Genomic DNA, 27,505 nt, shown 5'->3' with positions numbered 1-27,505 from the left:
ATTCATCCTGATATATATCTGCTACGGTACATGTTGTTATTCATAAAGAAAAAAGTCCCTCTTAGTAAAGCGGTCAAATACACAGGAACCTTGTCAGTAGGCACAATACATTATTAAACGTTAAATTTAATATTCTATTAAACTGTATGCATCAAATAAGTTTTTATGTTAACTTTGTAACGGTATAAGTATGTTTGTACAATCTAAATTTAAACAACGGCCGTCATGCATAATACATTAAATAAGCACACCACTAACGGCTTGAATGAAAATATAATAAATATGCAACATTGTGTACGTTTAGCAAAACACTATAGAGTTATTAACTATTAACTATCAAGTTGATGGACACTGAATGGCTGATACTCTGACTGAGGGATTGCATAAGACTTGCTACATTTCAGTAAGTTGTACTGTATCTTTTAACATAAACCCTGATGTTAAAGGGATTAGTTTAGTTTAGTTTAGAACGAAAATTCTGGCACTACTTGTTCACCCCCACTTGTTCGAAAACACTTGTTGAATACAGAAGAAAGAAAAAATAACACTAAAGAAGAGTGGTCGCCAAATATACGCAGGTTTAGAACAAGTGGGAGGTGACTAAATGAAAGTGAACTAATCCTTTTCTTGGTATTTCCCTATATAACTAGTAGTTAAACATGAAAGAAGTAGGAGATCATTTGTTAATGTGCTGAGGCGGATACAGCTGTCTGTTATGCCAAGGTAAAGAGTGCCAAAATGACACAGATTAGTTTAAATTTCCTGATTGGAAAATTGGGAGAATCTCAAAGTTGAGACTTTGTTTTATATCAAAAGTAGCAAAGCAAAAAGCGTATTGTGAATATTGGAGGACAGGTATGCTTCAGCAAGAGAAAACAGGCAAGAAAACAGCAAGAGGCTTGGTATATTAGAATAAATAAATACTGATAACTGATTAAAACCCAGCCCTAAAAAGAACTGTAATTCATTTTGTAATTCACAACACTGAGGTAAATATACTACATATCTGTTACAATGCCTGAGCTAACAGATCTCATTACTTGCAGAAAACCTAATTTATTCACATCATCAAATTTTAAGAGAACATTTGATTTAAATTCGGGGTGGCCCGTATAACGCAGCCAGGGTTTGAGGTATAATGAATTTAACCCACATTAAACCACCTGAATATTAAATACAAACAGCTGAATACTAACCAGACGAGATGTCAGAACTAATTCAGATTCATAGCTTTTGATCACCGAGCACACCCCACAGAGCGCCAAATCTCTTATTAAGCAAAGCCACTGTCATTGAACTGGACAGCTTTACGCGTCGAGGTAAACGCTTTGCTTTTTCTTCTGCGTAGATGCTCCTGAGCTGTCTGTGAAGAGTCTTCCTGTGCGTTTCACAGGTGATCAAAGACTGTCAAGGTTTGACGAAACCACGCTCACATGGGGCTTATGTGCTACAAATTACCCACATCCTCTCGTCCCACCGAGAGTGTCTGAGCACCGAATACAAATGTTAAGTGTATGTCGAACAGCCTTTATGCGCTGAAAACCAGTAAAAAGTCAACGGAAGCAGTTGGCTGCATAGAAAGTAGTCTGTTGTACCTTTGTTGAAGAGAAGATATCCTTTCTTGACGATGTTTTTGTAGAAAGCATCTTTTGTTTTCCGTCGAATAGTGTTATAGATTTCTCTGCCATCGACCAAGTCGGAGAGGACTTGCTCTTTTTGCTAAACGGCACAGCATTAGAACACAGCATTATGCTTATTATTGAGATGCTCTTCAGAGATATCAGAGTTTATTGGAATGACCTTTCGCTTACCTGGACTGAGACAGAATCTTTCAGAGTGTAGCCCTCCACGATCTGCTCTTTTCGGTAACGTTCAATAATATCGTCGACGCTGCCAGGAAAAGCTTGGTTTAATTAGAGACCAGCTGAATGTAAAGCCGCGTGGTTTATTACCATGTGCAAAATCACACAGTTTTACATTTTAATTAAATCAGCTCTGCGGCATAATATATGGACGGGGTTTAATCTCAAAAATGCTTTGTTCAGCATCGGGAAGCAAACATATTAGAAAAGGCAGACTTTTGGAGTACATGCACGAAATCGGTTTAGTCATTTGTCGTGTGGAGTCATCTGAAATCGTTATAACCAAATCAGTGATAACATTATTGTAGATATAAACCCCCCCCCCGAATAAAATGCACAATCATTATTTCTCCATAATCGTGCAATATGCAAAGGCTGCTTTACAGCTTTACTGCATAGCAGATGGAGTTGTTAATACTATTATGATTATGGAATCCAAGACGGTGCCGTTATATGATTACGCAGAGTTTCTCTGCTCACTGTTTTGAGTGTTTCTGTTATATTTTTGCTGATATGCGAGTTTATATGTGCACATCCTATGTTATTGTTGTCGAAGAGCTCACCAAGAAAATGTCCAGACATGTTGTTATGGCAATAGAGTATTGTATTTTATTATTTGATGGGAAGGAAAATAAGTGTTTCAGAAGAGGTTATGGGGTCTATTTTTAGCTAGACCCCACACAGTGCTTTCAGGTATTGACAAGACACACGTTTCTGCGGTCCTACCTGTTATAGTACCGCCCTCCCATCATGTACTGGTTGTTGGGAGTGGGGCTGATCTTGAACCTTTGGATGTTCTCATTGGTACGAAAGAAGAGGGAGTAGTCGCCAGGTGTGTTGTCCGACGGCCTGACCAGAAAGCTGCAGACCTGACCAACTAGAGGAGAAGCAGCATATTAGAAGTGCTCTTAAAAGAGATTTAATTGCCAATTATGAACATTATGCCAGCTTCTGTTGTATTCTATTATAATCCAGTTATCTTTAATTAATTTCCACTTTTAGGTTTGCAAAAAAAAAAAAGAAAAAAAAAAAAAAAAGCGATTTGTGCAGCAAAAAATGACAAATGATGCATGTAATGCCGTATAATGAAGCCTTTAATGCCTTCATAAATCAAAAGTGCTTAATACATGCACACTTTTATGATTTAAATAAGTAGTTAAGCCAAAAGTAGAAGTTAAATCATAATTTAGTCTGTTCTTTTCACAAATCTATCTACGACATGAGGGAGTAAATACACTGATAGACAGTTAATTATTTTTTGTAATAACAGAAAAAAAGACTAATGTATGATAAATGGATGGTCACTTTGACATTTGCTAAAGATTAATAAAGATTAGCCTTAATTAAATTAAAGATTAACTTTGAGTGTTAGATGATGCCAAAGGTCACTTAAATATATGGTACAATTAAATATCCAATACCGACACTTTCTTTTAATCTAATGTTAATAAATAATTATAGAGGCCTGTTTCTGCAACAGAATAAAACAGAATTTAAAAAGGTAACTGCAAATTTCTCTTATAATTCAGATTTTTTCACAGCAGTTTATATTTCACAACTTTGAGTTTACGTTGATGAATAAGCTCAGATGTAAGATATAAGATATGAGAGATATAAATTTGAAATTGCAAGAAATTAAAATACGTGAGAAAAAAAAAAAACAATTATCTTTTTATTCAGTGCTTTGTTCTTGTTGTTGTTGTTTTAAAGTAAGATCTAAAAAAAAAAAATCTGGATTGCAAGATTTTATTGATTTTTTTATTTTGTTTTAAATAAAATAAAAAGTTGCAATTATTTAACTTTTTTAAAAATTCCATAAATACTTATTATCTTCAATATGAAAGGAAACTATCACTTTAATGATGTCAAAATACGTCTCTAAAATGATCAAATGTATTGCTATGGTTGTAACACAACACCTAATATCAGTCAGGCTGTTATGGTCATGTGTAATAGCCAGTGGTTTGTCACGCTCATTTACCTGTCATTAGCAAGTTGTACGCTTCCTGTTTGCTGATCTTTCTGTGGTACCAGCTATGAAGATTAAAAAAAACAAAAACAAAAACGAGAAGAAACAGGAAATGAGACATAAGTAAGCAGGGCTGAGAGGGCAGCACCCCAGGCCCTGTGAGTCGAGTCTGAGTCAGAGCAGCCTACTACAGTCACAGCACCAGGGATCATCCCACCTCTATCAAAGCCGCTCTCTGATCACATCAACAGCCTGAGGCTCACACTGATTCTGACAGATGTTTAAGACAATGAACTAACTAAAACTAACGGGGCAGAAGAGATATTCATGCAAAACTACACCGTCTTGTACTATATATATATATATATACATATATATATATACTTACATTTTTCCTCATGGGGATCCTCTTCTCGTCCCTGGAAATAAATTCAAATTAATCTATTATTCAATGCGCAAATCCAAAGGAAGTTGATCTTGTAAGGTGCTTTCGAAGGGAAAAAAAAAAAATTTAAATCTCAGTGATACTTACCACCTCCTCCACAAGATCATCCACTATAAGGCCCTGTTCTTCTGTCCGTAAATTGGTTACCCACATCCAACCATCATCCAGTTCATTGTGAACGATAAAAATGTCTCCTTTGAGAAAACTTGAAACAGACAATAAAGTATACAATTATAAGGAAGAGAAAAATAAACAATGGAACGAAATATTTCTCTCCCTGACAGTCAGCTCTTACATTTTGAATCTAAAAGTAACAATTAATGAAGGTACTAGATGGTCCCAGTAAGAGTTCTGTTAATCTATGATTTATATAAGGCAGCATAAATATGTTAAAATTAAGGGAGGAAATTAGTCTATTACACAGGATATCCCAGCTTCACTGGCCTTCCTGCAATGTTACTTTTTGTAACCTCCTATTGAACACCACAGAGGAAGAATATCATTTAAACCAGCTACTCGGGTGAATCATCTCAATCCTGGTCTTGCACATTTTGAATGCCTTCTGTATTTAACACACCCGACTACTATCAGCAGCTCATTACAAGAGGCTTAAAAACCTGTCCTTCATCCAATGTCAGTTTCCCTTTTAAACACTGTGTAAAATGAGTAATATGCCTTAAATAGCAGGCAAAAATAACTGGATGACCTACTGCTTTCTCACAATATTCTATAGTCATATGGACGCTTTAATATTACAAGAGGCCATCTTATGCACGAATGACATGGAAACAGCAACATGGCTGACACGGTAGGTCATATTATAATGTTAATATGATGAATGTCCAAACTGTATTCATACTACACACGTGAATCTTTTGAGTGAGTCCAATGAGTTTGCATGCAATTGGTAATGCTGGTAATAACGAGTGGCAATACTGAATTTAAACCCAGAATTAGCTTGAATTTGGACTGCATGATAATGATAAATCACAATTATTTTGATGAAAAATTATAAATTCATTATTCAGAATTGTTCTCATTCGAGAAGCAAATTTGGGAAAGCATATGCAGGGTTTATTTTATCATATAAATCAAACATCAAGACACTCTCTACATTATGACAACTTGTATTAAAAAAAAAAAAAAAAAAAAAGGTCCTAGAATGAATTCCAATAATTACAGATAGCATTAATGTTTTTTTTCCTAGTAAAGCAACAAAAAAGGTAAAACTTTAGTATAGGGACCAATTCTCATTTATCTAGCTGCATATTAGCATGCCTATTATTAACATATTGCTTGTTTATTATTACTTCCAAAGCATAGTTAATGGTTTGTCAGATGGCGAGAAATGGACCTTAAAATTAATTATTACCCAAAAATGATTGCATAATAATTCATTTAGCGACCACAATCGTAAACAACCTAGTTGAGATTCATGTGTGGATTTATTACAGTTTGTGTAATGAACGAAAAAAAAGTGGCAGTATGATTACTTAACTTGAAGAAGAAAAAAGAAGAAGAAAAAATAAAAAATAAAAATAAATGAATTCACACATACATTCCAGGTTGGTACCATTAAATAACAGGCAGAAAATGTATTAATTTAAGAGAAGAGAAGAGAAGACTGGATGATTTCAACACACATCTCACGACCCCAAGCAGGAAAGCCAGAGCATGATAATGGAAATTTTCTCAGGATAAATAACCAAAGGGCTTACTGCAGACACTTAAGAGCAATTAATCAGAAGCAGAATCAAGATAATGATTAAATCGATTGATCGTGTAGCCTTGTTCAAAGCATTTAAATCGATCTGAAATTCACCCGCTCAAACATGCAGAGCACAGTCTGTTGTTTAAGAAGTTTTTATACCTGATTTCATCAGTTTCTGGCACTTTGGTGTATGGAAGTATGGCCCTCACTCGTCGCCTGTCCTCTACTGGCTGGAAGGAGAAGGAAAGCACAGCTCAAGACACATATTACCACTATGATGATCAGCACTGAAAAATCTACGAAACGCAATTCTGCTCCTGCACGAATAACCTCACAAGTCTGAGCGTACCTCTGGGGGAGCCACTGGAGACGACAGTTTTTCACCTTTCAGTAGGCAAGACACATAGCTGTAGTAACCGATGAGGTCTGACAGGGACGAGAAGCGTCGTCCACCGATGTAGTAATCTCCACACATCGCAATGATCCTGAACACAAGCACAAAGCAGAGATTGTTTTGCCTTTCTGCATTAAAATTACAATGCCCGACTGAATTAGACTAACAGTTATTGCAATGAAGTATTTACTTCTGTGAGTCTTTGCATATAAAAACACAACAAGCACAAAAAGCATTTGTAGTGGCTGTAAAACTCAAGTTGTGAATGTTTATTTAACATGAGGAGAATGAAATTAATAGATCACCGAAAGACTTGCTTGTTTGCCGCATGTTTATTATTGATGAAAAATGGCTTGAAATGTAACCTTCGTTATAAATGCCTCGAGTATACAGTGTTAAATCTATATTTCACTTCCGCTCTAGCTTCTGCACTTATCTAGTGGTAAAAAGAGAAAACAAAAGGACAAAACCATCTTTTAGCTCTGATGAATACAAGTTTTTTGGGATATTGAAACACTGGAGTAATGGCTGGAAAATATCTTTGATCATGAGTCCATTCGATTTCATAACTCAGTCAGTGTGGTGTGGCTTATGTTGTTTCCTATGTTGCATTGTACGTCTGCAAAAAAAGGTAAAATGTTACAATAAAGACATTAATAACGTTAATAAATGTTAAAAAATGAAGCAATTCTTTCAAATGGTAGATTTACTGTGTTTACCGTAGTTTGGATGAAATACATGCAGCCTTGCTAGGCAGAGATTTCTTTTAAAATCATAAAAAAATCTTACTGACCACATTTTAAATAGTGGTGTATGTATTATATTTATAATATAGGTTTTTTTTTTAAAGCATGTACTGTATTTAGCCTTTCTAACAAAAAAAGCAAAAAAAATTATATAATAAATTCATGAGTGTTTAATAATAGAAATTTGACATTGAAACCAAGAAGTCAATCAGTAAAAAAAGAAGCATTAGTTTCTCCAAACAAGAACGAAAGAAAACATTGCTTCTGCAAGCTGTGTTTTCACGGAAGTTCGGTAGCTGTGAAAAGTTGCAAAAGGGAATGTAAACAGATGAGATATGGTCATAGGATGTTACAATATTCTGCTCTATAGAAATATGAATGCACTGGAGATCTGTGAGCTTCAGTAACGCACTGCGATCCAAAAAGCCCAGCTCACCTGAAGTGATTGACCACATTGGTCACGCTGAGAAAGGACAGTACGAAGGAGCCAGGCCGGCGGTCGCTTTCCCTGATGAGGTAGCTGCCCGGTGTCCTAGCCTGACGCAATCGCTCTTCTGCAATGGTTCTGTCCAACATTCCATGGTACCATCTGAAAGAAAGCAAGCCCAGATGATGGAAGGTTAGTTGGCAGTAAATCAGATCTTAGTGACTTTTTTTTTTCTATTTCGTCCATCAGCATTGATTTTAAAGCAGCCCTGAACGTTGGAAAATGCTGAAGCAGGTTATTTGAAAGGATCTTTTTGGCATGCTGACATAATCAAGCCTATATTTAGTACATTTTATACCAAATCGCTTTCCAGATTTTGTGAAAAAAAAAGAAGCTTTGCTGTAATGCAGTAACTTTGTAAAAAGCTTGGAGGCTTGGAGAGATTGCATGTGATTTTTAGAAAAAAAAAAACGTATATAAGCTGCCATCGCACTCGGAGATATGACAGGGCTCCCGCTGCAGAATCTCTCTCCACAAAAACTCACACGAAAATATCCAAAGTGAAATTTTGCTCTAAAATAGGTGACTCAGCAAAGAGAGATATTTAAAAAGCTTTTAAAACGGCAGAGCCCAAGTCATCAAAAACACGGAGCTCTCTAAATTAAACAGTAGCTTTTCTAACAACACTAGTTAATTTTTCAGTGATTTTAGATCTCTGCCAAAATAAAAAAAAAGTCTGATTTTTTTAAAACAGGGCTTCAAGACAGAGCAAAAGAAGAGCTGACATCTACAAACCTCCAAATATCCAATTAACCATTGTGACTTTACACATTGAGTCCACATAAACCGCTGTAGCTCAATTATAACTGTCTACAGAGAAAATAGTACCACTTGCACACGAATGAAAGATCAGTGGCATGTTCAGGGTGAAATCAGTGGCATGTAAAGGCTCTCTCTCTTTAGAAATCAAACCAAAAAGTTTTAAAAATGGTTTAAAACAAACCAACAAAAAAGAAATATTGCAGTGCATTAAGCTCTACTTAATAAAATGTAAAAATAAAACATTAAAAACCAAAATAAACTTTTCAATTCTTCTTCCAACTTAATCCCAATATAAAAACATCTTATAAAGTGGATTTTCATTCACCTTCAACTGTGTAATTAACCTAAAATGATCAAATATGGGAGATAAACGTGCACAATGAAATATTTCAGTTTTTTTAATTAGTTGGATAAGTTCAAACTAAATCTTACTGAACCATCTTGCTTTTGTAAACATACAATGAAAATGGTAAAAATGTTCTGGAGTTAAAAGTCAAAGGGTCCTTACAAAAACGAAACTGAGCAAACGTGTCCTCTGATACTCTTGTAAAAAAAAAAGCGGCAACTGATAAACATCATGATTTTTGCACGTCCCCCCGTTCAGGGTACGTCTAAAATTAAAACATGTTTTTTTTCTTCCATTTTTCCACATAGCATGCTCATAAAAGCAAGTCATAGCAAGGTAAAAACAGCAAGTCAATTAGCACATCAAAAAACTACAAAGTGAATTACAGTATAAAAGTGTGGTGATGTGGTGAAGAGGAAGTGATTGCAAGTGAATGGAGGAGGTGGGAGATGAGAGTGAGACGCAGGAACAACTGTGATATTTTCAGAGTCTTGCCCATGATAAAATGTCACACTGTCTGCAGACGGGATGATGTCACCCCACGCTCGAACTCACTGTATATGGAAGCACATGCAGGGAGAGAGTGACTTTATTTTGTGCCGAATGTCAGTTTTCTGTGGAGATTTCGGAAAGTTTTGCTCCGAGATGCCGCATTTCAACTTTTCGCATCTCTTTTGTACTCGCCGTGCAATAAATTCCGACAGAAATGATATATACACTGCTCAAAACAATTAAGGGAGCACTTAAACATCACAACATAACTTCATCAGCATCAATGTGTCCAGGGATTGCCAATCAGTTTCACCTGCTTTAATGCAAATGAATGCGACAAAAAGAGAATGGTATTTATTTATTTATTTTTTCAAAGCAAGTAAATGACTTATTCCAAACCTTATGTGTATTAGGCACGCACTACAAGCGGCAACGTAATAAATGACATGCTTAATTACATAATTATTTGTCTGACTAATAATAATCATTCAAAATATAGTGATTGTGACAGGCCCAAGCCACCTTAACAGCGCGCATAGCAGTCCTCGAGGTAAAAACTGATCATCTACATGATGAAAAACATATTTGGTCACGTAAACTATTTTATCAACCACAGTGATAAGAGCGTAGGCGTAATTTGCAAACTGCAGGCTTAACTAAGCTAAGCTCTTCCTTCCCTCTATGTTCATTTATTGAAAATGCGGGCTCTGTGAAGCAATCCTTTGACTAAAACTGCAACGTTAGCAGAAGGAGAGTCCCTCATGATTCCCAGAGGCTGCATTCTGTTCTCAGCGGGACTGCCTTGCAGCTCCGTGCGCTATAAAAATGACATCAGTTAATACAGGGTTATTAGCACACTGGATAACGTGCTCTATTAAAAATTCAGCGGTCGAATAATTCACAGCCTTCTAAAAACACAGACGTGTGGGCCGGATGAAGCAGGCCTGCGAGAATTCATTTTGACCATAATACTGAAACAAGGAAACAAATAAGCAACAAAGTTACACATCCTCGATGTCTGTTCGCGCCAACAAGACTTTAAATAAACTAAAAAAAAGCTTTAACATATGAAAAAACATATTACTAACATATTACACCATTGTAATGCCATTATTTCCTTGTGTAGAGATTAAGAACATATCCTACAAAGATAAATATAATTAGAATTTTTTTATATATATATATATGCTTTATTCTAATATTTCATACAGTTTGTTTTAATGATGTCTAAAACTCTTCTATGCTCACCAACGTATATTATTAGAATTTTAAATAAACCTATTGTGTTTAAAAAACAAAGAAAGATTAGACACATTAAATAATCTTTATTTATAAATTATTTACTGTGACTCTTGATACATTAAATTAATTCTTGCTGAATCTTACCATTATAATTATATTTTATTATTATTTAAGTATTATGAATATAATACAGCACTGTATACAGGTATTATTTTATTATTATTAAAAAGCAGGATTCTTGTGTGTACATTATATATAGTAATTTTTATTAATGTTTTTACTATCACTTTTGATACATTTAATGCAAGTAACTTCCAATGAACAAAAATTCTAAACATATGCCTAAAAAGTAAATTACAAATGCACACACTCTCTATCTTAATAAATTCCTTCACTCTATATGTCCGAAATGCCGTACTCAGGTGAACTGGTTTCATTTTATCAGAAGTTTAATCAACACTTAAATAGTTTGGATGCCAAGCAATTAATCAGGAATCTTTTTTTCCCAGAGAATGACATCAGAGTAAACGTAAACGGGCCTAAGGCTAGAGATTTCACCAGTCTTCCTTCAATAGCACTGCAGAGTTCGGCTCCTGTGCTGACACCAGGGCCTATGGGTAAATAACATAACTCTACGCGTCCTCCTGAGGAATGTCTGATCGTGTCAGTGCTTGATCTCTAGCTGGTGCCTTCGATGAATAGAAACAGCGAAGTCAAAATAGCAAATTACATCATAGTCTCTTTTCCTCTGGGGAACTTGATACTTGTGATACATTAGCTGACTTGCACACTGTGCCAAGCATCCACATGGTGCAGGTGAAAGTATCATATCCGCTGGTTACTAGACTGAATAATGCTCTATCAATACGAAGACTGACACCCTTTTGGTTTGGCTCTTTTATTTACGTGAGGGTACAAAAAGTGACTTAAAGATTGCAGTATTCGAACTAATTTTACTGAGCTAAATGTAGACATTATACACAACACTCAACTACCACCAAAAGAAATAAATGCATATGATTTGCTGTTTTTATTACATTTTACTTTTAGGGGAAAAGTAGAATATCTAAAAAAAGTATAGACTATAAAAAAAAGTGTAACCACTATATTAATAAAACAATTAAACAGCAATTTACAGTTTAACAACAGTAAATTAAAAGTTTACCAAATATTACATTTTGGGAGCCTTTCTAAAAAATATTTTTCTCATATTGTGTTTTGTATTATAATTTTTTTTAAACTGTAATAAAATCAAAAACATGTTCAGTCTATTGGATTCGCACAACGTACAATTTAATATATCATAAAAATACAATAAGGACCCTTGTAATATTCAACATTCAATTTTTAGTTGTCTGTTTTAATTTGTCTGTTTTATATGATGCACACTTATTTTGAAAACATGAAGTATACGCAGACTTCATATTTAAATATCTTATTTAACAGTTTAATATTAATTTTTATGACAGAATGCCTCAATTTAATATAGTTATGGGGCCTATGTGTGTGGCTTTTATTAGCGTTATTGGCTTTTATTTCGCTTTTTAGACATTGGTAAGAAATCATTAAAATGTGATCATTTTATTCTACAAATCACCTTTAACACCTCAATATAGCTTCATCTCTAGTTCTCAAACCGAGCGTCTTCAACGCGCACGCTGAACTCAAGAGATCTGCGGCTGCACATTTGCATCGGAGATGACTGAAGCGAATATATATACACATCAAGCATGACCGCGAACGTCGGTGGCCTCGACTCATGCAAAAGCAGAGGAACAGGAAGTGTGCTGAGGTGGACAGGTGACACTTTCTCAGTACCACTCAAAGCGCTCACATGCCTTGATACTCACTAGCCTTTTTGTGGCTCGCTGTAATGGAAATCAACTGATACATGGAGCACGGCGGACAAAAATAAGAGATTACAACCACAGACAGCAGCACGTCATCAGCAGCTTCATTCACAGCTTTGACACAACGGAGCTCTGAACCACAAATAGGCCCGAGAACTATGCACTAGTTAACTGTGCGCTCGTTAACCCCCCAAACAGGACATTATAATGACACTTCACAAGAAAAGCCGTACTTAACGCGTGAAGCGAAAAAGCTCTTTTGACTGCAAAATTAACTCGATAATAAAGCTCACGTTGCAGCACTCGAGCACCAATCTCCCAGCACTTGAATATGTTATGATTTGCAGACAATGACTTTATTTTTAGATCCATACCAAGCTTTTTGAATTATTCACCAAAAATGCCATGAAAAGATCCTTGGCAAGATACCAGTGAAAAAGGGACAGTATTCTTCCTGGATGTTTCATCTTAACAGCTGGCTGACTGAAAACATGACCTTTCTGTGGTTAGTTCATCCCAGACGTCAGAAAAAGGAGCTGGACCTCTCAATTTACAACACTTCATCTCGGAGGAAGCGAGGGCAGAGCGGGCTTGTTGAGGCTTGATTGAGGGGGTCGCATTCGCTCTCTCTCGAGTAGTTTCAACTCATCCGTCTTCCTCGATGGGTTTCGACTAGCTCAAAAACACCTCTAAAGATGTCACGTCACCGCTCATCAGCATGACGGAGTAATGAAGCCGAGCAGCCTTACGCTAGCGGTGCCCTTCCGCTGTACCGTCGTCCGTCATGAGCGCAGGACAACTAAAATCCTGACCATCTCCATCCGAAAAACTGTAGTACTGGTGTGAAAACTTCGTGACAGTTTGAAACCGATGAATAAATCAACTTCGCCCTCAAATGGCCTGAAACATTTATAATGAAGAAAAACACATCACTAATTCATCAACTCTTAGCACAAGCTCTATGTAACCACGCTAGCTACAAATCTGGGCATTTAACATCTGTCCACCTGAGACGATCGCTTTTCGATAGAAATAAAAGGCACTGTATTAGTATTTAGTCATTAAAGGGACTGTTTGTGCTACAAAAATACATGAATGTATTTAAAATATAAAAATATGTTGTATATTTACATCAAACGAATACCAATTATAATATAAAACATAACACGTTGTATTAAAATGCAAGAGAAATATTACGGCCCAAAATGTAGGATTGGCTTAGCTGAAGGTTTTAAACAAAAGGTTTTTTCGTAGATTCCTTTTTTTTTTCAAATAAAGGAACTGATTCAATATTTGATTGTTTTCATTTGTAGGCACCAATATTACAAAATATAATTTTGATATAATTTTACACTACATCCATCAATCGTAGGTTCATCATTACTGCATGGCACCTTACATAACTGTTTCATCGTGAATAAAAATGTTGAATAGTATACCAGCTTGGATAATACTTTTAAGTAACTCATAAAAAAAAAGAAAGGAAGTCCCAACTTTAAAGCATATCTTCCTTCTTTAATCAGAGATGATATTAAAAAGTGCAACACTGCCTTAATGCAAATCTTTGTGAACACGTGAAGAATGTATTAAATCAGCCAGCTCTGATCAGGTTATTATCATTATTGTTATTATTATTAATAATGATCTTTTCAAAAACGAGAACAGAACAGGCGAGACAAAGAGGGCGAAATGGAAAATATGGAAGTTGTTCACTCCATATTCTGCGAGTCTGAGCTCAGAACGGCTGCGCTCGTGTCCCACTTACGCTGAATTCATCCTCTGCTGCATCCTGGGCTCTCAGGCTCGCTCTCGCCCTCACTCACTCACAAAGTAATCCCGCTCAGCTGCTGGGTCGCCGGGGTCTGTCTCCTCTGTCTCACCAGACAAACCTCCCATTTGGTCGTCGCCATGTCCCAGGGAACCTGCTGGTTGAGGCCGCTCACCGCACAGGCTCCACCTCACGTATGGCTGGCTCAATCCAAAAGTGAAATAATCCAAGCTGGTTATCACTCCATTGAGGGAACGATTGAACTAGATGCTGGAGAACGAAGAATTGCCTTGCCTGCCTTTGATGTCCTTCCTCTGTGAAGGCAGTCGCTCAAATAATTCAAAGTATGAAACGCCTCAGCAAAAGAGAGCAGGCAGGGCGGGAAAGGGAGGGGACAAACGGGATGCGAGATGCTAAAAGCAGTGGGAGGATGCAACTTGACCACCCTTGTGCTGTTCGTTATGCGTGTAAACAAAAGTAGGGTTTTCGATTTTGGATGAAGTGTTTGGCAACCCACACCTTTCAGATTCAAACTCGAGCTTTCCTTTTAATGCCAACATAATAATAATATTACACTCTCGGCAGGTCAGAACATCAGTAACCCGCTGGTTTGCTCAACAACCAAACATTATATAAAGTGCTCGGACTAGCGATGCGATTTTTCAGAAGTTTCCACACCGGAAAAAAAAGAAAGGTAGAGACGTACGGGATCTGGGAGCAGCTGCCAAACAGCTTTGTTTTTCTTCACACATGATGGAGCGTCACAGCTTGTTAGAGTCAGCACACGGGACTGTCCTCCAGCACACAGATGGATGACTAAAGAGCCCATCTTCAGCGAGCAGTTACTGTGCGGCAGGAGCCGAAACGGGGTCAGGCAAAGGATGGATAATACATCCTCAAGAGCTGTACGCTGATCCACGAATCTGCTGCTAGAAGATCTTTTTCAAATATACCAAAGTCACTGCTATGAGAAGGATTTGAAACTTGAGAATGTTCCTAAAGTTACACTGTAAAAAGTTGAGAAAACTTAAAAAAATAAAATAAAATAAAAAAAAGGCAAGGCTTATGGATAAGATACGACTCGAGTGCTCTCAAAAATAGTCTTTCTAGATACTTGTAAATTTGTTGGTTCACGCAATGCTGATTGTATTATTTGGCTACCAGAAAAATGCTTGTCGCAGGAACTGAAACAACAATTAAAGTCATTCAGGTAGTTTAAAAAAGAATGTAGAAAAAGTCACCAAATTACCAATTTTATGTTTATTTATAAATGATAAACCTTAACGGATAACTTATTTTAATATGTAGCCAACATGGTCTTAAAAACAATTACAAGACTAAGACATTCTCTAGGCCTTAAAACTAGAAACACTAACTTCAAGAACGGTGGCAATCAACAAATATTAAGAGAAAAGATGAGACGAAAGATTTTTAGTGTCAGTGACTAAAAAACAAGGTTTTTTTTGTATTCTGGAACTGAACTAATCAGGAAAATAATAGTTATGTTACATTTCTTATCAAATTCAAAGGCACCACCACAAATACAATGACAATCACAGACTGTATGGAGTTTTAGGCTGTACTGAGTTCATTCAATCCAATTAAATCACGCAGGAGAATTGTTGGTAATAATTGAGAGGGTTTTTTTTTATATAAAAGAAAAATACTTTTGTTTATATGTTAAAAAAATGTACAAACTGACATTAAAGCATTTCTTTGTTAATTTTGCATTGCTGTCACTTTGTGAAACTAAAAGAAACTCCTATTTCTATCAAAGTATGATCGTTTTTGAGTACTTATTCTTGCTTTTTAAAAAAGTTGAAAAAAAAAAATCAGCTTTTTAATGCTAATGTTCTCATAAACATGACTTTTTTTGTCTTCAGACGATCCATAAAAGAGCTGAGGTTTTACAGCATTAGTCTTTTTACAGTACAATAATGGTGAAAAACTTCATATCAGCTTGGCCTACATGACCTACATACATCTCAAGAGAAATCAATAGATGTCCATAAACTGAATGATCTGAAACGTGACAATGACTTTTTAAGGCCAATTTAGAAATAGATAAAAACAATCTGTCAAAAAAAAAAACTGCTGCTTTAACTAAACGCATAAGGTCATGAATGCAACTGAAAAGGTCAAAAACAATGAATTAGAGAAGTTGTTTTTAAAAAAAAAAAAAAAAGAGGAAAGAGAAAACTTTTGTATCACATAAGCCTCTTGACTGAGTGAAGAACATTTCACCACAGCGACCAGCGGTTTCTTCGCTACTTGGCATTCCAAAGTCCCTGTATTTCTCAAAAAGAAGGCAATTAACCAGGATGGATGCTCAATTAGCCCCTGACGGAGAGCGAGTTTGTTGAACAATTGCTTATCTAGCAGACACAATGTGCGCTGCTGTTGATCTCCAAAATCAAACTCTCTCTCTCCTTCCAGCTTTTGAGGGAAACCGTTTATGACTCCAAATCCTTTCTAATCTTCGTGGAAACAAAATCAACCTCCGCAGTGCTGTTTGTTTGCATTCAAGGCCCCGGTGCTACAAAGAACAACTGCCCCGCTCTTCGCATGCTCTCTTTTTTTGTCTTTGTTAAACAGCAGAAAGCATCTGTGAAATATTTATTCTGCTGCTGGCATCATTGTTTATGAATGAAGTGTGCAGCAGAGAGGCGTGAACGATCGTGGCTGCCTTCTGTGCGCGACTAAAGCACTAACTTTAGTCACACATTCTGACACGCAGAACCGCAGCCAACCTGGGAGAATATGTACAACGCTGCCATTCAACCTACTTCTTTGAGAAAACGCTAAAACAGCTGCCTCGGTTGAAAATAAATTGAAAGTGGATCTAGAAATGATAAAAATCAAGAGAATATGCAGCTATACGAGTTATACGCGTTACGGGAAGCCTGCACAAGAACTAACGTCTTTTTTTGACATTCTGGCGTCAAAATATACACCACAAACAAAACAAGGCTGCTGGTTGTAAACGCCACCTACATCGAATGGGACACTTGTGTGCTTCCTCTTCACTGCAAAGGTGTTGCATATTTTAGAAGTGCACTGAGCCATAAGCCGACACGGGCTTCTATTATGTCACAGCCTAAGCCATTTTGAGCTGAAATGTGAATTATGCCTCATCGTGGCGCAAATACCGCAGTCGTTGAGTGCATATAGTAATATAAGCTTATGGAGCACCACCGGTTTAGAATCGGTGCATCAGCAAGCAACGCTGGCCAGCCTTATAGGCAGTCGAGTCTGTCAAAGTCAATCATCTGGAAGCTCTGAGGAAACTTTCGTCATAATTGGGTCACCAGTCTACGGCAACAGTGCATCTCAAGAGCTAATAACTGTATGCAGCAGAGTGGCAGTGCACAATCCACGAGGCAAACTTATCAAATCACTGTAGTATCTTTTCTGTGATCTTAGTTTTGTTTTGTTTTTTTTCTCTTGTGAAGCACTAAAGAAGGAAAACAATATCCGTAAAGGCCATGCGTGATACCGAAAGTCTAAAGAAAAAAAACATGCTTTCTATGACAACCTTGAGAACAATTGATTCACAACTTTAGGTTTTAAAGTTGGAGTAAGAGCTGCAGTCAAATCATATGCAAGTCTCTCACTAAAGACATCATGCTAAATTATGCTTTACTGTAAATTACTGATACTCTGCTATTAGTGTATTTTTGATTACCGTAGTTTAAAAGGTTACTACCCCCCGAAAAAAGGTTGTCATTGATCACCCCATACTTTTTCAAACCTGTAAAAGCTTTGTTCATCCTCGGAAAACACAACTTAAGGTATTTTGGATGAAAACCGTGAGGCTTGTGACAGTAACATCACGATATCGTCATTTTGGGGAGCATCCACTAGACACACATAACGTACGCCCTTCTGAGTCAGTCCTGACACACATACGTTTTTGGAGTTCAAATCAAAGCGTATATAGACGCAAACAATGCATCCCTGCTTTAGAAGACTCACACAGAGGAGAGGATGCTCTACAAAATGGTATTATGGTGAAGTTACAGTCCCAAATTCTTGAATAAAATCCTTATTTTTGTTTTTTTCATGCAAAAAGTATGCCACTTCAAGACGTTATGATGGCAGATGGAGTATTCAGACGATGTCTTTCACACTTTTCTAGACCTTGACGGTCTATTTTACCTGACAGTCAATAGGACAGTCACAAGCCTCCCGGTTTTCAACCAAAACATCTTAAATTGTGTTTCAAAGACAAACTAAGCTCTAAGCTAAGGTTTAGAATGACATGGCAGTAAGCAATTAATAACGATATTTCCCTTCATGGATTATTTGAAACAACTGGAAGCAACATAAAACTGCAGGCCCGATTATCAACCCACTCTTGAGCAACCAAAGATATGAGAGAGAAACAATAAATTACACACTTAGCTTATCGTGATATAGACTACGTCACCACCCTGACATTCTTAATTAGATTCGGCCACTGATCTTGTCACTAATATGATAAGGAATGACACAGAAAGTAGTCACAATCATTTATCAGTAACCGCGGTTTCACAATGTGTGCAGAAGGAAAGTCTACACGCATATAAAACACCATATTGTTGCAATGCATAGCTCAAAATTATCATTTACAACTAAAAAAAAGACACGAGACTACATAGGATATCATTTACAACCCAAACTAAATGGCAAAAATACAGAATACATAACCTCAGAATACATAGGATATGACTTGACAGAGTGTCTGATTAATTAATTTTTGCTACTGATGCTATCTGTATCAAAACCTAGCTTTTTACTGACAATAAATAGTTCTAAAATGTGAATAATGTGCATAAAATATATTAGAAAATTAGTATGTTTATAATAAAAATAAGCAAAACTTAGTAACATGAATTATCAATATGGCCAGATTGATTCATTATGTACAATATTTTTAACGCTAAAACGTGATAATGTGCATAAAATGATCATTTGATTCATGCTTATACTAATGCTTATATTATTTATAATGGCGTGTCATCTTTGAGATATTACAATATTAGATCCATCATGGAAATAGAATCTATGAATTTATGTGTATCTTTCTGCAAGTTAGCACTGTGTTGTACTGATTTTATATACATTTCTGCTGACCACAGCTGCCAATTTACAACCAAAACATGATAATCAAATGTATATAATTCGAGAGCTAATTACTTTCGGTGATCACAACAACAGGGCTGCAACCCAACCACCCCGTGCCTTTTCCCATCGTGAATTACTAACATAATAAATACATGTGTGCGAGATGAATCCTTACTGGTTGGTGGGCGGCGCTGAAAGGGGGAAAACAACCTCCTCTTCCTCATATTCTGGCCCATCCTGTTGATCACTTTCATCCACGCTCCCCTGCGCCCCGATTCCAGACGGCGGAGGGGGTGGCGGTAAAGGTGGGAAGACCGTGGGCCCGTCGGTGGGCGACATCCGGCTGCTGCCCGGCCCATCCGAGGAGGGCGACTCGCACCCGGCAGCGGCGGCGGCTCTCCCCGTGAGGTCCTCTCCTCCAGGGCTGGGGTAGATCATCATGTCAGGATCCGTCAGCCGTGCTCGCGAGGGTTTGCTGTAGAGAGGAAAGTGGGTCGAGTCGGGGCCTCTGCTGCCGTCCGATCCCCTGTCCTCGCCCCTCACCTCCATGCAGAAATCAAGAAGACAGCCTGAGCTTCTTCCCCGAGTCTGTCAAAGCTTCTTCTGCTTCCAGTCTTTTAAAGCCACGGGAGAAAGTTTCCTGGAGAAGAGAGAAGAGCGCACTCTCTTCACACACACACACTCACTCACACACACACACACACTCAGCTCAGCGGCTAACGCATGAGTTTAAGTCTTCATTGTTTCCTGAGTTTCACAAAGAGAAGAAGGGCTTTTCTCTGAAAGTAGTGCAGGGTAAACGTCCGAGTTGAGGAGAGGACGGTGTATCGAGGCCCCGGCTCGGTCTGGTGTCAGTTGTGGGCTTTTATTGTCAGTCTTTCGGGGCTGTTATTTTGTTTGCAGTGAGTTCAGAAAACGCGCCGATCTGCTACTTTGGACGCTTCGCAGGTGATCGCGGACGCCCGACGCGCTTGCCCTCACTAGATTCCGCTCAAAGAGTGCGTTAAAGTGTTTTCTTCAGTCGTAAATTGCCTTTTCTTCTCGAGATTGCTGGACTGGTGGAACATTTGCCACAGCTGCTCCCAGTCCCACTCCTCTCCCTGCGCGTCCCCGCTCATGCGCAGACCAGGCCAGCAGATCACCGAACCGACGCGTTCACATCAGTGAGCTCGGCAATCGACTCGGCGCAGTCCAAAGAGAACGAATGAAACCTCATTTCCTCATATTCAAAACACACCGGTTCACCTTTGATACAGTGGCATAATGATTTATGTAGCCTACGTTAATAGTTTGCCCTTTCAAACCGCGCTAATAGAGACTCTATATAGCCCACTATAGGTGATTTTAAACTAGTTGTTGTTTTGTGATTTTTTTTTTTTTTTTTTTTTCTTATGGCTGTGTGTGCTTTGTAAATATTCATATGACATTTCTGGTCCCTGACTGTCATACACAATTATTTCTGTTCTTACATCAATAGACATTTTCAGATTGATTGTTCCTGTAGCATATTGAATGCTATTATTAATTGAAGCTTGACCAGTGAAGAAATACATTATATTTGTATATTAATTTATTATTAATTTATTATTTATTGAAGCATGAATAATTTTTAATGCAATATTTTAACTGTTTAAGTGGTTTTATACCATTCTAATTAATGAAACTTTCTCAAATTGATGGCAACTCATGGACAGTGAAGTCTCATCATCAAGTTTTTTTTTATGTCAAATTATATTTAAATTTAAAAAGTTATTTCTATCTACGCGTACGTTTGAGTTGTTAAATTGAGATCTTTTTCTTTTTTCATTCAGCAGACCTGAACTGATGTTTATGTACCTCAGAAGTTGAGACCATATTTCACAGCTGTGCTTGAGAAGAGACAGAGATGTTGCTGTTTGTTAGTAATCAGGCAATAATCTGATGTAGCCATGGGAACTTAAGGTTTGCAGATGCATCTGCGTTCACTGTTCCTCATCTACAGTCAAAACATATCTGCCTCCAACGCTGAGGACACTATATAAAGCTCACTGACATTTCTCGAATGTCAAAGTGGGCGACCAAACGCTTGCCTGTCCATCCCTCTATATTTTTATATATGAAATAATTTGCACCTGCAAGCACATTTATACTCTTGTTTTTTAAGATTTGTGTCTGCTACATTAAATTGGCCAAAAAGATGTTAAAGAAATCATATATGAATTAAAAATGCGTCCACATTATTAGCAGTTCTTAGCTAATCTTTATTGGATCCCATTTGGATCATTTAAGATTATTTCTAAATTATACTAATAAAAATAAAATTAATTTTTTTATGACGTTTCTGCCCCCCTAGGCAGTCCGAACACTGTAACATACTGTCAGGAAACAGCGCGAGATAATAATCCTCTCCCATACATTCTGTAATAATTCATTCCTTTGTGTTCTAAGTAGGAGTGAGGCCATGTTTTCTCAGTGGTGTGATTGGGCCACACTGCGGGAAGCCAGCTTGTGTTTTGTGCATGATTTGTAGGGAAGAGGGATGGCTCTTTGTCCTGCACAGGCTGCTGCTGCCATGGCGTCTGCCAGACCCACGATAATGAGATTCAAAGCAGGGTGCAGTTAATCGTCCATCTTAGAGCATTAGCCAAGTGGAGGAGCAGGAGCACCTGCTGATGACTGCTATCTCCTCACTTTGTCATTATTGCCATCTTTTTTGGAGCTGGCACTGCTGAAGCCTCTTCCTACATAAGGAGGTATAGGACGACCTGAGATGCATATTGCAAGAATTCTGAGAGCAGATGCTTAGGACTTCTTGCAAACCATATTTTATCCGATGTCTGCGTATCAGCAAGAAACTATTACTAGAACCTTTCAGTTCTTAGTGTGAAGAACATTTTGATAACCTAAAGAATCACTATATGAAGCTTTTAGTGCAACTGAAAGGTTCCAAGGATTTTAAAGGTTCTTAATGGAACTGTATGACAAAAAGAACCCAGGTATATATTCTTTTTACAATAATATGTTCCATAGTCTGTGTTTTTTTTTTTTTGATAAATTGAATAAAGCTTTTAACAAAATCCAACATGAACTTTCCATCCAAACAGAATCACTACAGTTAGGTCAAAATGTCAGTGAATCTTTCTCCACATTAATATGAAACTTTAAAATAGCCTTAGTGTGATAAAAAGTCTAGGCCAGGAAGTGTCTGTAGGGAATTTTAACATTATCACTATCTTTTTGATGGTCCTGAAGAAGAAAAATGTCCAAAAGCAGTCAGTGCACTTAAAAATAAATGATGTGAATTTTATATTTATAAAATGAAGGAAATCCATGAATGTTTAAGCAGTCTTCTAGCCAACTCTGGAGTGCACTGGAGGATATGAGTGCTTTCATACACACACACACGAAACATTTTGGTTTAGTTTGGACAAATTAAGGTCAACTCATGGACAGTGAAGTCTCATCATTATCTATTTTGATATCCTGCATTTTTGTTTTGATGTATGCCAGCACGATCCTATAACCATGATCAAAAACAGTTTTATTTATTTATTCATTAATTTTTTTGAACACTTTCCTAGCTAACAAAAGCATGCTCTGGTTTTGTTAACAGTCCTATTTGAAAATGTTGTTTCTGAATGTTCTCTTGAAAGGTTAGATAAAAAAATTAATATTAGGCTGTGTTTGGCTTGCCTTCAAAGCATCCTAGGTGTATATGACTTTCTTCTTTCAGATGATTCCAATCCAAGTTATATTAAAAAATGACTGTGTTATTCTCACAAAAAAGCATAGATTTGCTACAGGAGGCCTTTTTTACCTGCCGTGTGAGTTGGACTCTAATTGGATTCGTCTGAAAGAAGAAAGTCACATACACCTAGGATGCGTCAAAGGTGAGTAAAACACAGCATCATTTTAGTATTTGGGTGAACTAGCCCTTTAAGGTCCAGTATTTTTCCCACGATATTTTTTTAGTACTCTTTTGAATGCTCTCTGAAAGTTTTTAACAAGTAGCAATAAACGAAAACTATACGGCACCATTAATATACAGCGTATATAGTCCGTCCGACTTTTTTTTAATTGGCGATTTGAAACCACAGCCCCTCTTTTTGCATGCCTCTTGAATCGCATGTGCTACAAAATATATAAACTACACAACACTTATCAGAGTTCCCCTGAGGGACTGAGTGAAACAAAGAGAGGCACACATCCATGATGCTTTGCTGCTGCGACACCGCAGGCTGCATAGCATGTACTTCTTGTATATTGTTTTGCAATTAGATTTTTTTGGTCGCTGTTGCAATGGCTTCATGAAATATTTACCACACACACAGAGAGCTCTCTAAAGCAAGGCTATACGTGTAAAAAAAAAAAAAAAAAAAGAAAAGATAAAAGCAGTAACATTCATCTCTAAAATGAAGTATAATAAAATGACATGATTCAATTGACTTGAAAGAAAGTGCATCATACTGATTAATGTTCATGAATCATGTTTCACTGAACAAAGACGTCAACGGATTTCATAAAAACATCTTATTTGTTTCTAAGAAAAAAAGAACGAGCAAGATATGTGTGGTAATCTAATTTATTGCCATATTGAGCACATAATATGCCTAATTTGCATGCGCTCAAGAATCATTACACCAAATACAGCTTTGTCACACTAAATGACACATGTAAGCATGGCTGATCGTTTTTAAAGAGTGACAGTGATTCGGAGGCGTGGAAAAAATGAGAACCACACGCTGCAGCACTATTAATTAAACGATATACTGTGAATTGTTTCGTTTAAGAACATTGTGCGTGAGGTTTGCTGACAGCAGCCACTTCTCCCAGCCGTGTTTGTGTCTTGTTGCGATGTAATTCAATTTCTTGTGTGCAATCAATGTCTATAACCATAACAAAAGCCTTACACGGATAGCCTACTCACGCGCACGCGTATAAAAGAGTTTTGTCCCTTTAAAAAAATGCGCTTTATGGCACTGCGCCCACAGCAGAGCAGCTTTAATGTAATTTACAGATGATTTTATCCCAGCGTTGCACAAGCAGCTCACCTCTACTTCCGTCCAGGGTTGTTGTTGTAAGACTGACATCAACATTCAGTCACGGTGAGCCTACATAAGCCATTGTCTCTGGGAACCTTTTCCTCTTAAACTTTACTAGGCTGAAATATCAATAACTGGACAGACTAAAAGGCTCTTGGATGGCAGGCTTCGGAAAAATAATGCCAACTAGATGACATCATCAGGGCATAAACATCAATTCAAAACGGTATATTTATTTATTTACTTTCCTAATGCACATTCTTGGTCTCATTGTGTGTAATTCTCTCAAGTAAAAAGATATATGTCTTTGTTCTTGTTTTTTTCCATTAAAACGCTTGTCTGGGTACTGTATATAAAACCCAAGATACTTGGTATTGAAATAGGCCTGCGTCTGATCACGAAAATAAAATTCACATTGACTTCAGCATTACAATCTTAAAAGCACGCATTTTTCATTAATCATGCTATAATTAGATCATCTATTTGAGTTAATAAATTAATAGAAGTTGAAACTATTCTAATCATTATAGGCCCATTAGAGATAAAGCGCATCATAATCATTCAATGTTTTAATTTCTTCTGAATATGTACATTTCTAAAAACCTTAAAAAGTCGTCCAGATTGGTTATGAATTGATTTTTTACATTTTGATTTGCATAAAAAAAAATGTAGTGCATGTAGAGCATGTATGTTGATGTTCCAGTCTGTAATTCCTGCCTCAGGCGAGATCCTGTGATACAGCATTCTCACAGGCACGCAAACAAAGGCATAATGAGTGATATAATGACATATTAATATCTGCTGCTTGTTAAGACACTTTGAAGCCACTGGGATTGACAAAATAGAAACTTAATGAGACTGTGACAAGTGCTTAGGGAAACTGAGCTCACCATCACCATTGTCACCCTGAACCCAATGTTGCTGCAGAGATAGTTGTGCAGTTAGTCAGATAACAAATGTTTGTTAAATTAGCCGTAACCAATGTGAACAGTGTGCTCTAAACTTTGAGAATACTGAATTACTTAAACTGGAAAAATATACAGAACGTTTTAGATTAATGAAACTCTTATAGGATTGTGTTATTTCCAGGTCAATAATTAAAAAAGCTATTTTTTTTAAAAAAAAGCTATTTTGTGACATTACCCTCTTTTACACAATCAAGGTGAACCTTCATAATATTTTCAGACTGAATTTGACATATCTACTGTTTCTGCATTTACAACTTTCACAAAAGTATCAGTAAGCTCTGTGATGTCGGTCACCAGAAATGACCTTTAAATTGTGCAGTCCGACAAGACAGAATTTTTCAATTTATGAGTGACAGCCACCAATCACCACATTATCGCTTTTAAAATGTGAGATGCCACACAATAATAACATTTTTAATAGACTTGTACATCACAACACGTTTTTTTTTACTTGGATTGTTATGCTGACATTGTAATTCGTAATAATGTTTTTACTAAAAAGTGCAAAATAAAATGATTTCATAGTGGTCTCATTTTGGATTGAAGTGTGGTTTGGATTTAGCAAGCCCATTTATGCATGTCTGCTGACAAAGACATAGAAATCTAAGAAATAGAGGGAAAAGGATATTCAGTGACATGAGCCTTGCTTGATGTGATATTAACTGAACTCATCTCCTTTTTTCAGTCCCCCCCCAAAACACACATCCCATCACCCTAGGCCAGTGGCAACATGAAATCCACAATCTGATTTTCTCTCTTGCTTTTAAGCAACCGTGGTTTTATTCGTGAGCTTCTTATGGTTGCTGTCAACTCGCATTGAGTCCGCAGGAAGGCAGACTGTAATTAATAGAAATTCCTAGGAGACATCTTCTGAACTGGCCTCCTCAAAATAAAATGAAAGTCAAAGTCCATGCTATCCATCATTTTGGCATGTGTATCAAATGTGTACTTTGGATTTAACACAGATATTACCAACAACTGTAGAAAAATGTATGATATGTCAGCAGAACTGAACTAGACTAGACTAGGTTTATCATTTGAAATGTAAGAAATGAGCTAAACCGTGAAAGGATGCTATCACTGGGAATGACATTTTGCAGTCTTGCACAGAACTTCTCCAGATGATTCATAAAGCCTCTTGCGAGAGAGCTGGATCAATACACTTCCATCAGATGGTTTGTGGAATGAGAGGACGTGAATAAAACTTAAGTCATCCTCATGAGCCTAGTTTATGATTGTTACAGTGGCAGACTATTTCCAATTTCCAATTGCGAGAACAATAACCTCTGATTTGTTATTGTCTCTCCATAGTGTAAATGGTGAAAGAGAACGTATAATACGGAACAATAATACCGTGGTGTTCTTGACGAGCTTATGACTTTACTAGTTTTCCAGTATGTATGCTGTGCATGTCAAAATTTTCTGTATGCATGGAATACCCAGATGACCTGCTACATTTGCCAGAATGTCCTAATATAATACAAGCAGGCTACACTGAAATCAGTGCAGAAATTCCTATGGCATACACTCTTCTATATTGCAGTATGACATATAATGTTTTTTGTAATCTGCCTGATTACCAAATTTGATAAAATTTGATGCAACCTAAAAAGACACTGCATGGGATGCTGTTTCCAGAACGCTTAATTAATAGTTTATATAGTAATTATATGTTAATGTAGACTTGTATATGTTGTACAAATATATATATCCAGTAAACTACAATATTATATTACAATGTAATCTCCAATCAAGTCAAATATTTTCTAACACAGATATTACCAACAACTGTAGAAAAATATAGTGATATATAAAACAGCAGTGAACTAGACTAGACTAGGTTTATCATTTGTGAAATGTCTAACAAATGAGCTAAACCGTGAAAGCGAGTTGCATCGTGTGATGCTATCACTGGGAATGGTGACTTTTGCAGTCGATCAATCACAGAACTTCTCCAGATGATTCAATAAAGCCTCTTGCGAGAGAGCTGGATCAATACACTTCCATCAGATGGTTTGTGGAATGAGAGGACGTGAATAGTGCGCTTAAGTCCTTCCTCAGTGAGCCTATGTATTTATAGTTTATGATTGTTACAGTAGAGTCAGACTATTTCCAATTTCCAATTGCGAGAACAATAACCTTTACAAGCCACACAGTTTGTTATTGTTCATGTCCATAGTGTAAATGGTGAAAGAGAACGTATAATACGGAACAATAATACTCGTGTTGTGTTCTAAATGACGTACTATCATATGACTCTTACTAGTTTTCCAGTATGTATGCTGTGCATATGGAAATTTTCTGTATGCATGGAATACCCAGATGACCTGCTACAT

The 27,505-nt window shown here is 36.9% G+C and overlaps 1 protein-coding gene across 1 annotated transcript in view; it reads right to left on the bottom strand.

The window, feature by feature from the left end:
* rasa1a (RAS p21 protein activator (GTPase activating protein) 1a) overlaps nucleotides 1-20,408 on the bottom strand; it is a 31,943-nt gene extending 11,535 nt beyond the window's left edge. The window contains exons 1-10 of the mRNA XM_043239052.1: nucleotides 19,356-20,408; nucleotides 7,564-7,716; nucleotides 6,337-6,472; nucleotides 6,147-6,217; nucleotides 4,364-4,481; nucleotides 4,216-4,250; nucleotides 3,844-3,896; nucleotides 2,589-2,739; nucleotides 1,812-1,890; nucleotides 1,596-1,719 (exon numbers count right to left, since the gene is read on the bottom strand). Of these exons, the coding sequence (XP_043094987.1) occupies nucleotides 1,596-1,719; nucleotides 1,812-1,890; nucleotides 2,589-2,739; nucleotides 3,844-3,896; nucleotides 4,216-4,250; nucleotides 4,364-4,481; nucleotides 6,147-6,217; nucleotides 6,337-6,472; nucleotides 7,564-7,716; nucleotides 19,356-19,729 (1,294 nt within the window). The 5' untranslated portion in view covers nucleotides 19,730-20,408. The remainder of the gene's footprint in view (nucleotides 1-1,595; nucleotides 1,720-1,811; nucleotides 1,891-2,588; nucleotides 2,740-3,843; nucleotides 3,897-4,215; nucleotides 4,251-4,363; nucleotides 4,482-6,146; nucleotides 6,218-6,336; nucleotides 6,473-7,563; nucleotides 7,717-19,355) is intronic.
* Nucleotides 20,409-27,505: the final 7,097 nt, after the last annotated feature.

This window comes from Puntigrus tetrazona, chromosome 5 (genome assembly GCF_018831695.1).
Source record: "Puntigrus tetrazona isolate hp1 chromosome 5, ASM1883169v1, whole genome shotgun sequence".
NCBI lineage: Eukaryota > Metazoa > Chordata > Actinopteri > Cypriniformes > Cyprinidae > Puntigrus > Puntigrus tetrazona.
Note: the sequence above shows the minus strand (reverse complement) of the source record. Positions and strands in the feature narration are given on the sequence as shown.